The sequence below is a fragment of the Cladophialophora immunda genome (genome assembly GCF_000835495.1).
Source record: "Cladophialophora immunda strain CBS 83496 unplaced genomic scaffold supercont1.4, whole genome shotgun sequence".
In the NCBI taxonomy this organism is placed as follows: Eukaryota; Fungi; Ascomycota; class Eurotiomycetes; order Chaetothyriales; family Herpotrichiellaceae; genus Cladophialophora; species Cladophialophora immunda.
In genome coordinates this window covers 5,060,816-5,073,892 of record NW_015622544.1, presented here as the reverse complement: position 1 = coordinate 5,073,892, position 13,077 = coordinate 5,060,816, and the positions used below count along the sequence as shown (strand labels likewise).

The 13,077-nt window shown below is 54.5% G+C and overlaps 5 protein-coding genes across 5 annotated transcripts; 2 read left to right on the top strand and 3 right to left on the bottom strand.

The window, feature by feature from the left end:
- The first annotated feature begins 2,814 nt into the window (after positions 1–2,814).
- Positions 2,815–3,847, top strand: PV07_08083 (uncharacterized protein). Its single transcript, XM_016395213.1, has one exon. The coding sequence runs from the start codon at positions 2,962–2,964 to the stop codon at positions 3,727–3,729; it is 768 nt and encodes a 255-aa protein (XP_016248632.1). The 5' UTR covers positions 2,815–2,961; the 3' UTR covers positions 3,730–3,847.
- A 209-nt stretch (positions 3,848–4,056) lies between these two features.
- On the bottom strand, positions 4,057–6,018 carry PV07_08082 (uncharacterized protein; the record flags this gene model as incomplete). The annotated part of the gene is made up of 5 exons (XM_016395212.1): positions 4,057–4,900; positions 4,953–5,271; positions 5,329–5,561; positions 5,623–5,682; positions 5,782–6,018. 5 exons carry the CDS (start codon positions 6,016–6,018, stop codon positions 4,094–4,096), a joined length of 1,656 nt encoding a protein of 551 aa, XP_016248631.1. The 3' UTR covers positions 4,057–4,093.
- Positions 6,019–6,508: 490 nt separating this feature from the next.
- PV07_08081 (uncharacterized protein) lies at positions 6,509–8,673 on the bottom strand (the record flags this gene model as incomplete). The annotated part of the gene is made up of 3 exons (XM_016395211.1): positions 6,509–7,489; positions 7,541–8,037; positions 8,184–8,673. The coding sequence occupies 3 exons, from the start codon at positions 8,671–8,673 to the stop codon at positions 6,509–6,511; spliced, it is 1,968 nt and encodes a 655-aa protein (XP_016248630.1).
- A 587-nt stretch (positions 8,674–9,260) lies between these two features.
- PV07_08080 (uncharacterized protein) lies at positions 9,261–11,734 on the top strand. Its single transcript, XM_016395210.1, has 4 exons — positions 9,261–9,633; positions 9,694–9,773; positions 9,835–11,347; positions 11,406–11,734. Exons 1-4 carry the CDS (start codon positions 9,630–9,632, stop codon positions 11,441–11,443), a joined length of 1,635 nt encoding a protein of 544 aa, XP_016248629.1. The 5' UTR covers positions 9,261–9,629; the 3' UTR covers positions 11,444–11,734.
- Positions 9,795–12,890, bottom strand: PV07_08079 (uncharacterized protein). The gene has a single exon (XM_016395209.1). It carries the CDS (start codon positions 12,551–12,553, stop codon positions 11,702–11,704), a length of 852 nt encoding a protein of 283 aa, XP_016248628.1. The 5' UTR covers positions 12,554–12,890; the 3' UTR covers positions 9,795–11,701.
- Between the last annotated feature and the right edge of the window lie 187 nt (positions 12,891–13,077).

Genomic DNA, 13,077 nt, shown 5'->3' with positions numbered 1-13,077 from the left:
CAATTTCGCAGCAGCCAATCACTATATTCCATTAGGTGCTCGAGAGATCGGTCCACATCTGTCGCCGCACGGCCGCTGTCCAAGGGTAGGCGTAGTGGCATCCATGGTGCCGAACCTGGAGGCCAAGTGCGGCCTGCGGGCCAGCGGTGCAGATCAGCAGCTGGCGAATTGCCCTGGACTGATTCGCGGCATTCGTCCAATTTTCGGCCCAAGTTGCGACGCTGTGCAAACATGGTAGCAACTCTCCCCGGTCCCCGTAATTCGCGACGTTTGGACCTCGAGTAGCGGATGGACTTGTTCTGGGACTGCGCGATCTTGGTTCGAGGCCGCGAAGCTGACTCGCTCCTGTCTTCTTCGTCCAAGGCATTGGAGCTGCCACTGTCGCTTAATTCAATATCTTCCTCGTCGTCGCCATCATCTTCGGACTCTTCAACAATACCTTCCTCGTTGTCGCCATCACCTTCGGATTCTTCTTCATTGCTGTGGTCGCGGGCCGGTACCCAGTCGATTCCGCCCATCGCGTAGACAAGACCATTTTCCTAGTATATTGAGCCTAAGTCAGCATTGAGCACAGGAAGGCTGAGAATGGAACATCGAGTTCTATAGACGCTTAACTCGTAGAGCCCGACGATTGGGAGGGAAAGAAGGAGGTCGAACTTACATCGTGGTGTATCTTCCAAGTACTTTCCGTGGCCGTGTTGGTTTGCCACCACGCAGCTGTTGGCTGGAACGATTTTGTACCGAGCACCACGTCCACCGTTTTCGCTTCGTCCTTGGAGTTGATCACCGCCAGTGCAAGGCGTTTGACGCTATAACTGTACACAACCAACTCAAGGCGCTGGCGTCTTGCACCAGGATTTTTCTTTACTACAGCTCTAGAATTCTCGCGCAGCCACTGGGCCAATCCTTGGATTGGCCGCGCCCAGGCCTGCTTCACATCACCGTCAGTGATAAGGATGGCGCCCGGTCCCGAGGAGCTCGTGAACCGGGCCATAGAACCGCCGCCGGCGGGGCGACCGGGGATCCTGGAGGAGTCAGTCTAACCATTCCATCAAGTGAAGCTCCCGTCAGAGAATGGGCGTGGAGAGCTCAGCATCTTGACTTACTCGTCCTCCTTAAGATCGATGCGTCGGACGTTCTGTGACATGCGAGGTCTCCATTCTTCTCCTCTTGTTACGCTCACTTCCACTTCGATACCAGGTACGAATGAATACCCCTTCTTTGCCAGGTCTTCTGGGTTGGTGAGGTCGGCCAGAGCCTGCCAATCTCCCTGGTTGTCGAAGAAACCACAGACACCCGGCCTGAGCCAGGTACTGGAGGGTGGCCGGTACAGAAAATGACCTTCAGCCTGGTCCTGGAAACAGTTTGCATACAGCACGTCCAGGCGCTGCTTGGAGTCCATTGTTGCCACGCGGCTGAGAAGAAGACAAGCAAGAAATCGCAGGTCACGGCCTGATTTATCTTATCGAGCGGGGGACCAGAGTCCGGGACTTTTGGAGGAGACCTTGCCAGGCACAGTCTAGACACGACCGTCAACGCCTGGACACGTGGTGCTTCGCCATTGAACTAGGCGCGGGGCATCCTGCATCGCAGCCAGCCACAGGAAGTGATAGACTGGGCAACGACGCCGAGTGGTGGGCATCGCGAGTTGAACATCCCCGCAGCAAAGAATGAATAAAGCCAATGCCGCTTTGACAGTAGAGTGAATCAACATGGAGCACAATTGAGAAGATATGCTTGACTTGGACTTGTTCGTAAGAAAAATGGTAGAGCTTGTTGTGCTTCACTAAGTAGCTGACTTTATGGGGGTGGAGACGCACATAAGGCTATATATACCTACCTACCTAGGTATATAGCTAACGCACACCCCGCTCCCTAGCAAATAGTATGTCGACGCTGTTCCCCATCTACGATAGCCACCTTAGTCTACTACGCTCTGGAAGATGTATCACCAGCGTCAGAGCAACGCCTGTTGTCCGCCTGGACTCCATAGACTGCAGGTGTGTGTGCAAGACATAGAACACCAAGACGTCCAACTCAGTCGAGTACATGGCTAAGCCATAGCTATTAACTAGAGCCGCACTCTCTGCTCTTACAGTCTGAAAGGAATGCATGCATTCTACATTCCACTTCTTGCCAGACAGCGAACACGGGACGCCTTCACCCTCTGTGCGGACTTACCTTGGCCCCTTTCACCTGCAGCCTCTTTCCCTAAATCGACGGTTGGTGCTGCCTACTAACGCGGTAATTCAAGGTGCGAGACGAGGCGCCGTCCCGAGACTTAAGCTCCAGGCCTGTGGTGGCTGTTCCGACGCCTCTTTTGGAGCTTGGACCCTGGCGTGGAAGTGTACGAAATAGACGATTGGATATAGGCCTTCGCTAAATGCCTCGCTGCTCCGTAAAGGTCGGGCGCAGCCACTCTTCGACACCCTTTTCGCCCAGAGCCATGACGGATTTGTACCTTGTGGCTTGTGGCTTCTTCTCCCATAACCTTAAATGTCCCTCGTAGCTGGAGAGTCTGGCAAAGTGGTTTCCCCAAAAGGCTGCTCGAGGTCGTCGGTGGCTTTCTAAGCCCCTTGGCCATAGGGTAAGTTCTGTTGTCTCTCTCCTACCGCCAACCGATGACGGCGGTGGTGGCCGATAGTAGTGACATACTAAACCAAGGCGAATCTGCCTTGAACAGCTTGGAATTGGCCCCCGAGACAGTGGCGCGAGGCTCATCGGTAGGTAGGTAGGAAGGTGTTGAAACAGCAGAGGCCAATATGGCATACATATTTATTATTTAAGGGTTTCAGACGGCACTCCCTTCAAGATGCCAGCCGTTGGGATACAAAATCTCAAGAGTATTACAGCCGTAACAGCGAGGATTCCAATTACCAACGAGAACAAAGTACCAGGACATTCTTCTTCAGTCCGTTTCTGGCGTACAAAACGTCAACGTCAACGTCAACGTCAGCGTCAATGTCGGTGACGGCGAACCACATCATGCCAGGCTTCAGCCTGACGAACCGAATGCTCCTCTACGCCAGCGTCCTCCTCGCGCCCGCCCAGTTCGCGGCGGGGATGCACAACAACTGCCCCAGCAACCTGGGCTTCCTGGCGTACAACCTGTACAACCAGATCCTGTGGTTCCGGGCGGTGCGGGCGCGCCGGCTGCACGCGCTGTGCATGATCCTGCCCAACTTCAACCTCATCTACGCCTTCAGCTTCCTGGGCGGCATCACGTCCGGGAACGTCGTCATGGGCGTCTTCCTCGGGCTGGGAACCGGGGGCGCGCTGCTGCTCAACACCGCGTCCGCCTGGATCAGCTGGACGACCAACCAGCCCCAGGGCTTCGGGGTTTATCGCTTCTTCTTTTTTGGCCCGCGCACCCTGACAGCCGGTTGGCACCGGTTCATGCTCTACTGGCAGATCTTCGACTCGATCCTGGCCGTTGGCTTCGCTGTGGGCGCCATCGTGGGCGCGATTGCGATTTCTACAAAGGACGATGACCGCGACGACGAAAGCGCCTGGGGGAGGTGGTTCGTCACCTTGCTCTACATCCCCCTGGGGGCAGCGCTGTGTTTGATCCTGGTCTGGCCCGATGTGCTGTGGACCGAGATGATCGTGGCCCGCAACCACATCGTCTCCGACACGGACTGGATCGCGGTGTGGCTGTTTGTCGCCCAAGCCGTGACAATGGTCGCGCCGCCCTGCACCGCTTACTTGGGTTGCTTGCGGCGGCGGTAGTATCGATATTGGAGACACAGCGTTTCGCTTGGGTTCAATAACAGCAGGTGTCAAGAATTCCAGCGCACAATAGATATTACTAAACGAGGTTATATTCAGGAGCTTGGTCTCCGCTCAGACATCATCCGTTCCAGTCTTCAACGGTAGCCCCGCCCTTGCGCTTTTTGTTCCGGCCTTCGAGCTCACTCAATGAGGAAATCTCGGGGGCTAGTCACCGTATAGAATGTAACGATGAGTTTAGCTGGTTTCGAGTCTCCTAGCAGCCAGCATGCTCTGCTGGATGAGTAGATGGCGAGGCGAGTGGCGGCAGGTGCCTGGTAAGAGGAGAGCAGTGGCCGCCGAGCCAACTCCTATCCACATTCCGTCACAGCCTTGCTCGCTTTCGAGGCTGCGCATCCGGCTGGTCTGCCGAATGTTGGTCGAATTGTCTGGTCTCTGGGTTTTGCAATACGTTCGACGGTGTTGTCCTGCCGTGGCGGCTTTGAGCAGCTCTTCTATCTCTCTTCAACACCGCTTGTCTCCATCTCTCATTGATCTTCCTGCGCAGCGGGAGCGGCCAGCGGTCGTCAAAGTTCAGAAACTGCGGCGCTGCCGGCGGACAGAGCAAGTCCAATTCCTTCGGCCCCCAGAGGAGATGATCGGCGAAGTCGTCCCAGAAGTAACTTCGCTTGGTGAAATTGGCGCCGCCGTCGGGGAAGTCGTTGATTTGGTTTTGGTCAAAGGCCACAATCAGTGGCGTCGGGTCCTGTGTTTGCCTGAACACCTCTTCCTCCCGTGCAAAGCACTTTTGCAAGTTCTCCAAGATGTCCTGGACCAGCCGGTTCGGCGGCGGCCGATCGGCGGGTCTCAAGCTCGTGCATTCCTGGATGAGCTCAATGAGTTCAAGACTATAGCGGCTCATGATTTCGGGGTCAACGGTGTGGAGAACGTTTGTCCCATCAAAAGTCCTCCAGGCTGGTCCCTCGCCCAACAAGATGTCGTCGACTTTCTCGCTGAGTTCGTCTATCTCGCCCATCGTCATCAAACTCCACATGACGGCACCAATGGCCCAGATGTTTGCTTCGGGACGGATTCGATGCAGGCTGGTGTCCCTGTTGGAAGGAAATCGAGGGTTGACGTCGCCGTCGAAATGGTACATACGCCAATCCTGCATATGTCGAATACGTTGCTCCTATATTTGGTCAATCACAGGTATATGCGGGGATAGCAAAGTCAGGACTTACTGGTGGTGACCACACTACGGTGCCTCGTTGTAGGGCCTGGGCAGTATTGGTTGTGAGTTCGTCAGCATTGGTGGTTATGGCCAACCCAAAATCACCTATCTTTGGTACAGGATACCAGATAGTCCCCTCGTCTTTGGTGGCATTCATGCCCAGGAAAATGTTGTCCGTCTTGATGTCGTTGTGCAGAAGATATTGGCCGGACAGGATCTCTCCAAAATTCCAAAACTTAAGACTCCTGTACGGACCCGTGCAAAAGTCAAGATAAGCTTGTGCCAGGAAGTGGAAGGTATGCCACAGGAAGGCTTCAGGAAGATATTTACTGCAGATTTCGCTGTTAGAACCCACGATGGTAACAGCGAGACGGGATAGGACTTACTTCCATGCTTTGTATCTCAGCCTAAGTGTCTCCAATGTGTCGAATTCACAAAACTCGAGGTAATACCGGCAGAATTGCCGGTCCACCTTATACTGACGAAGGCGCACGAGGTTGTCTGATCCAAGGTTGTTGGTTTGCGCCATGATGGCAGCTTCATCGGTCAAGAATATCTTCCTCGATGTAGCTGGGAGGAATTGGCCCGGTTCGAAGTCGGTGACTTTTAGTACGAATGCCTAACCAATGCTTTCGTCAGGTCCGTTGTCCGAAGGAGTCGTCCAGATATTCACTACTTACATCGGTTTTTTCTTGCCTGTCATTCCATTTGGTATAGAGGGCTGCCGCACCAAAGGATCCCTAATGCTCTCCCCAAGGTTCACGTCAATCACTGATCTTCGAATGAGGAAAGGCAAAGCGATCATTCTATTGCCGGGGTCAATCTCTCAAAGAACATACCTTGCCCAACGGTCTTTCGAAGCACCATTCGTCTTCGTCGGGAATATCGAGTTTGGAGGAGAAGAGATGTTGGAACCTTGAGCCAACGGACGTCAAGCGACCCGATGAACGGAGCTCCTGCCAGCTGAAAAAGTGCTTAATGGGTGACGGGGCCACGGCGTCGCGCTCATCGGAATCACTGAAGAATGTTTGGAGGGCATTTGGGTCCCAGTCTACGCGAAAGCGATCCAACGTCATGTTGTCGCAAATTGTTTTGCCTGAAACGATATTGGGTCTCTGCTGTAAGTGCGAGGATCCGTGGAAAAACTCAAGCGGTCAATAATCGAGTCGTATTAAGCTGGGATGTGAGCCAAGCGAGTTTGAGAAAGAATGGGCATAAGGCCATTGAATGTCTTTCGGCTCGCAAGTGCTGTTCTGGTGTACATTATGCTCTCCTGCCGGATCCGGAGCACCTTTGTTCTCAGCCAAGTCAATTTGACGATAGACAAAGTCAGTTTCCTTTGTTTTCTTTCCTTTCTGAACGCTCGAGAAGCCGAAGTATTGCTGGTGAGCGCACGGTGAATTCAAATCAGCCAGTTCCCTTGTTGCATTGTTTCGAAGTCGTCTTGCGACCGCCGCAGACATCAACCACGTGATCTGGCACGTGACCTCTTTCCACCATCGTTGATAGCGCTTTGTTCCATGTGTCGCTCCGGCAGGAATAGAAACAGAGTCGAGTCCCTTTGTTTCACTCTTCTGCTTCTTCTTCAAGAGCTTCCAACTCGGCTTTCTCATAGGCCTCCATGATCTTTGGATCCCACAATGTAGTTCCCTTCGGTGGAATGCCGTGGTTCATATCTTTGAAGACCGGTCCGATGCAGTTCTCCCATCTCTTTCTGCGATCCATGAGCATCCGAGCTGAGTCACCAATGTCTCTGGCTCTGTTCACGCTCATGGCTGTGCCGGGTCCGCCCGCACCGTGGCCGCCCGGTCGTGGTTTGTTGGCTCCTGGGCCACCCTTCTTGGTCTTTCCCAATGTACGAGTTCGCTTGAGGTATGCTTGTTGGACTTGGCTGTCGAGATCTTCATGGATAGTACTGTATTCTTGAAACGCGAGCCGTTCCTTTGCCAGATCCAGCAGACGAGATTTGCGGGCTCCGTTCACGACCATGACTCGACGCAGCTCTCCCTGTAGCAGGCGCAGTCTCTCGCTGATATCATCGTCATGGTGGGCGTCATAATCTGGATTCTCTTCCTGTCCCAGGAGACCAAGATGTCGGAGTTCGCCTTTGATTCGTTCCTCACCCTGTATGTAGTCGAGGCGCTGAGAGTTGGAGGTTTTCGCAGGCGCCTGGTCCGCGACGGCTGCTGCAGGAGGCAGTGGCTTTTCAGAGGTGTCGTGACCGTTGGTGAGCCCATCCAAGTCCATAGTATCATTGCCGTCAGCCATGAAAGAATTCAGGTCGCCTGTGGTATTGGTCTCACTGGGCGGTGATCGGTGCTCGAACTTGAGGAGGGAAAGCAGTCGGCTAGCAAGCGGACCGGTCGAAATCTGATCTGTCACAACATTTTCATCATTGATTTGTTCCACATTTCCTCTTGGATGATTCAAGGATGATTTCTCGTTGCCGTTCTCGACGATAATCGTTCCCGAATCTTCTTCTGCCCAGATATCCTGATAGGAACGCTTGCCTCGAGGTACTGCAAGGAATGGAGTTGTTCGATCGCCCTATCACACGTCAGTGAAAACTTCGTCCCATTACTGCTCTCGCATACTCACTCTTTCACGCAACCATGCAATGTCCTCTTCCGTGAGTGGCCGGACGTATGGCTCTACGTAGGTGAGGAATGTGTTGGCGGCGACCTGATTTGTAGGCTTAGCATTGCTGAAGTCTTTGTCGGGTGGCGTGCCGGCGACTTGATCACTCAGGTCCTTTGTCGGATACGCAGTGACGCTGTAAATCTCCTTCTTCTCCTCGTCTGACATGCCAGGCGTCACCTCCCGAATGTGGTAGATGACAGGGTCAGGCGCCAGGGGGTCAGGAAAGAAACCTTGCTGGGGGATGGGCGGCTGAACAACCTGGGTGTCTTCAGCGTCAGACATGGACACGTCCGACTTGGTTGGCGAGGCGTGCGCGCTTGCCGCTGCAGCGTCTGGAGAATCGGCGACTTCGGACAATGACGAAGTACCAGGGCTGAGTTTTGTCTTCTTTGAAGGAGAAGGAGTGTCCAAAGGCCCAGGTGTGGCACGGGTCATTTTCGTCTTTGAAGGTTCATCTGCGCATATGTCGTTAGTGAATTCTAGCCGCAGTCCACGTCCTCAGAGGACGTTTGATAACTCAACAGAGGAAGTTTGCCGGAGCAGCGCCAAGATAGGAATGAATATAGAATTATAGGCGGCAGTGGATGGATGGCCAACATACCTTCCTTCTTGATCTCGACATTGTCAACAGTCTCGGGTCTGTCCTTGCGTTTCTTTGCCTTGGGGTTCTTCTGTGAATGGGCTTCTTCTTTGCGCGCCTTTGCCCGGCGAAGCTGCTCTGCCTGGCGGTCGCGATCTTGCTGGTCTGTTTCCACATTCTTCTTCTGCTCATGAATGAGCCGAATGGCTTTCTCGCATGATTCGGCGCGCTTTTCGGCCGATTCGCTGAGATGCTTCAACTGATCGATGATATCGTGCAGTGACTTGGGTTCCAGTTTCGCGCCATGGGTATCCAGATGGTCTATGATCTCTGCATAATTCGGCTTCGAAGACACCAGAAGTTTGGACGCTTCCAACTCGAGGAGAGGAGTGGTCGTCGGTCCAGGCGGGGCAGTACCGGCACTGATCACCGAGCTTGGAGTGGTATTCCTGCTTCGAGACCGTCGCCCGTCTCGGTTCTTCTTCTTGCTGGCGCCAGGTAAGGGAGGCATGGTGGGATCGTGCCTGGGCTTGTCGGTGGTGGTGGGCGCGGGACGTGGACGTTGATCAGAGTGGCGTTTGCGCGCTCGGTCTCTCCATCAGAGGTCCGTCTCTGGAGATTCTCGATGGGGCAATATCAAACTCTTGCCGACGCGACACTGACCAGAGTCGTCGCTGTGGGCCAATGATTGTGGGCTGTTCAATACGGCACGATCTCGAAGCCAACTTTCAACACTCATCATCCGACTGACGTTGGAACTCGGCCGCAGGTGGATGCCAAGCGCCCTGTCGGCTAACATGCCGTTTCCTAGGCTAGAGCCCGCTTGGTGTCTTGGTGCCTGTAAGTTTGCCGGAGAACAGATCGGATTCTGCTGAAGCGGCATAGCCGACCAGCCCAGCTGCAGCCTGCCCAAGCCTGCCCAAGCCTGCCCAGGCGCTACTATTGGCCTTGGGGGCCCCTCCTCCTCCCAAACAATCACTTACCGGATCTGAAGGCACCCCTCTCGGCCGCCCAAGCGCCCACTCACAGCAGCCCCAGCCCCGGGAAAAGCTGCAGGATGCTGAGACAAATCTCAAGAGGCTGGGCGCAGCTTGGACGAGCAACCCCAACTGGGCAGGCGGCCTGCATCATTGCAATTGTCCAAGGCCGCAGATCGTCGACGGTCGAGGATCATTGAGGTCGAAGTCCGGCTTCGATTCCACCCTCCCGTCACTTTCGCGTCTTCCCTGTATCTGTCTCCTTCTACGCCGACGAGGTCGCAAGGACTTCCTTTATCGAACTTGATGACCTCGAAGCGTGCGTCATCCGGAAGTCGCAAGCCTCTCTAATCCCATCCGTGTTTCCCGGTGCACAGTGTCCGGTTATTCCTGTCGCACATCCCAAGCCATGTACCCGACCGACTGAGCCTGCGCAATTGTTCCCCTCGCAGCCTGTGGCAATCAACTGCTTCGAGCAACCTAGATAGCCATGTGTAAGTGCGACCTTTTATGTTCCTGTCTTACACAAGAATAGGTGCTTACCCGCTGCACAGCCGCACAGGACTTTGGCGTTGTCGCGATTGTCTTGCCCAACCCACAATATGACCCCTCCAATGGAGCCCGCATTGTCAATGTATGAAACATCAGGACGGCGTACAAGACTCTTAAAATATGAATCTGCTAATACATGGAAGGAATCTTTTGGCTTTGCATTGAGAGCGTCGGGCCTCATTCGCACGCTGTCTCCCAGCAATCCTCACCATTACGATGTCATACAAGGCCTTCTATATTCTCCCGCCCTTCCGCCCTCCAGTCCTTGTGACAACTCCACTAGATCCCTGATTCCGGCCAATGCCACGACACGGGCCCAGATACCTCCGGGCGATTACCCATTGATTGCGTTGGCACCGTGGACGGAGCCAGAATGCGTCTTCTCCTACCTCTCCGCCATGCGGTCCGACCAGGTCCGAGGAGCAATATTCTTTCAACCTGGCAACTCGAATACACAACCTCCTCCCGTCAGCGATCGCTCCTGGACTCTCCATGACGGTGGACAATGGAAGTCCACAAACGAATATCCAGTATATGCAATACCTGGGATGCTAGGATCTTTCCTTCTCAATGAACTAGCGCTTTATTCAGGGAACATGTCAGAAGTACCATTTGGCAGCGACCTTGTCGAGATATACAACCCTCACGATACTATCAGGCTGTATGCAAGAATGGATGTCAACACAACCACCGGCATCCCTTCGCTATGGGTGTTTTTGATCATCGTCTTGGCCATCCTTCTGGCCGTGGTCTTGATGACCTCGATCGTCATGCACATGATACAACGAAGGCAACGACGCATCCTCCAGCGGCGAGTGGCGAACGGAGAGGTTGACCTTGAGGCATTGGGGATCAAGAGGCTGCAAGTGCCACAAGAGCTACTTGACAAGATGCCAAAGTACACATACCATGCGAAGTCGGAGCCGAATAGCATCAATGGCGACGGGCTAAATGAGACCGTCGAGCCCGAAACGATTGATGCAGTCAAACCTGAAGCAGAAAAGCCGGCGCACAATGACGGGAATGACGGGAAGGACGTCGAGAGTGCAATTGCCCCAGCCATCGTGGTCCGGCCGGTTGCCTTTTCTCAGTCGACGTGTCCAATTTGTCTGGACGACTTCATAAGCGGAGAGACCACCGTTCGCGAACTGCCCTGTAACCATGTCTTCCATCCGGAGTGCATCGATCCCTTTCTCCGCGACAACAGCTCATTATGTCCACTGTGCAAGAAATCGTCGCTTCCCGCGGGATACTGTCCCGTGCAAGTGACAAACCTCATGGTGAGGCGAGAAAGACTAATGCGGAGGATGCGGCAGCGATCGAGCGCTCCAGAGGAATCATCAGCGGGCACCCATATGAATCGACTCCCTGCGCCGATACTTGCATTAACCGGTCGCTCGGTCCGGACCATTTCGATACCGATGGTGTCTCCTCAGATTCCCATGGATCAGGCGAGGACTGCCACTGCAAGCATGGAGAATGGACCATTCGCTCGCAGACGAAATACGATGGAAGACGAGATCCCGGCCGATGTTCGAGCTCAGGGGATATCCGCGAGGAGAGCATGGCTGCGTGAACGACTGGCGCGCAGAGAAGCTCGCAGTTATGAACAGCGGGCTGATGAAGGTCGCGCGGCTGAGGAGTCGAGACCCCTCTGTAAGTATTCGAACGGATCCCAAATGTCAAAACCCCTGCTTGCTAACACATCATCCAGGGCGTCGGATCGCAGGTCGCCTGTTCCCCAGCCTTTGACGAGGTGATGATGTTCGGGCGATATACCCTTGAGTAGTTTTGATGCATAGCGTCTGGCGTTTCCGCGATGTTTTTAAGTTGGCACCAGGGAGGTACACGCGTTACACGCGTCGATACATGATGGGACGGTTGGGAAAAACATGACGGATAATGAGTCTCCATGTGGATGAAGGTGTGGGATACGTGGGTTTGGGTTCGAATACGCGACGTCTGTCATGGCGTGGCCGGTCGGATTCATGATAGGACCAAAGCTGTATCTTAACTGGCGAACTTGTCATGCTTCCCCTTCACCCTGACGTCCAGGACCTCCTCGTAGAAGTTCCCTTCCTTCTTGGCCCTCTTCAAGCGCTTCACTTCTTCATCTTCTAACCTTCGACCAACCGCTTGTTCGAGCTCTCTCCGACTGACCTTTTCGCGTGCTTTTGTCTCTTTATTCTGTTGTATCCGTGGCTTAAAGCGGGCCTGCATTTTGAAGACGAGATGGGTGGAATCCGACGAAGCCTCCCCATCCCCACGCAGGGAAATGTTGATTGATTTTGCGGTTGACGGCTTCGTCTCCGTGACGGCGCAAAGATATCGTCTTCCCTTGTCGCCGTCTTCCGGCTTCGACGCCGCAGTTCGGAGCCGCCACCTCGTTCTCCCGTCTTCAGCATCGTCGACAGAATCCACTATGAATCCCTCCTCGACGCCTCTGGCCTCCCTCTTCGCGCCCAGCACGCCCACCGAGTCACAGCTCAAAAACCCGCCGTGGCTCCCCTTGAAGCTCATCTCTCCCTTTCCCATACCCGCCACGGAACTCGCGACCCAGACTTGTCTCACGTCATGGGGCTCTGCCGTCTCTGCGACACCCTCGACGATGTTTTCTAGCGGCGAGGCAAAGACGTTGCCGTGCGCATCGGCAGCGAGAGCCGTGGGGGGCACCGTGGGGAGGACCAGCAGGACCGGGCCGGAGAGATCGCTGGGGGCGTCGGGGGTGGTCCAGGAGTCGTCGTCCGAGGGGTCGGCCGTGGGCTGGCCGGCATTGTGGGAGTCGTCAACGTCTTCCTCGTGACGGTGCTTGCGCTTTTTGGGCTTCTTGTCGCCCTTGAACGTGAGGGGCTTGATGGGCATCTCTCGAGGATCTGGGCCGTTGGACGTTGCACGCGGTGCTTTCGACTGCTAGATCGACAGTTAAGAAGGGAGATACGACGACCAGCCAACACAGTTTCTTAGAGTTGATAGTGCCCGTCGTGTGTGCCTGTAAAGTGTTCACATGCAACAAGTGGATGCGATCACGTTTCGACCCGGACAAGGCTGGGAAGTAGCCTTGCCAAGGAACTAGCAGTATTCCGCCACCCTGCGATTTGCGAGACCCCCTTTCAGCCTGGTACACAACTGTATTAATTACTTCTCAGAGCATGATCAACCTGACAAGTAGTCGCTTCTCCCTAGGATCAGTGCTGCTCCTCGTTTGGAGAATGAGTCCACACCACGTCGAAAGCCACTTCCTCGTCCTGCTCATACGGGAAATATCACGCGTCAGCGACCTCGACCCGAGCATCACCTGATGACAGGCTTGGCAGAGGCATTGGGACATCACGCGCCATCCGCCTACTTGTAGGTCTCTTCTCGAGTATCTCCCTCAAAACGAGACT

Coding starts and splice junctions, on each gene's coding strand:
- PV07_08083 (XM_016395213.1), top strand. CDS start 2,962: ATGTCGGTGACGGCGAACCACATCATGCCAGGCTTCAGCCTGACGAAC.
- PV07_08080 (XM_016395210.1), top strand. Junction 9,774..9,834: donor ATGGAGCCCGCATTGTCAAT/GTATGAAACATC, acceptor AATACATGGAAG/GAATCTTTTGGCTTTGCATT. Junction 11,348..11,405: donor TGAGGAGTCGAGACCCCTCT/GTAAGTATTCGA, acceptor CACATCATCCAG/GGCGTCGGATCGCAGGTCGC.
- PV07_08079 (XM_016395209.1), bottom strand. CDS start 12,553: ATGCCCATCAAGCCCCTCACGTTCAAGGGCGACAAGAAGCCCAAAAAG.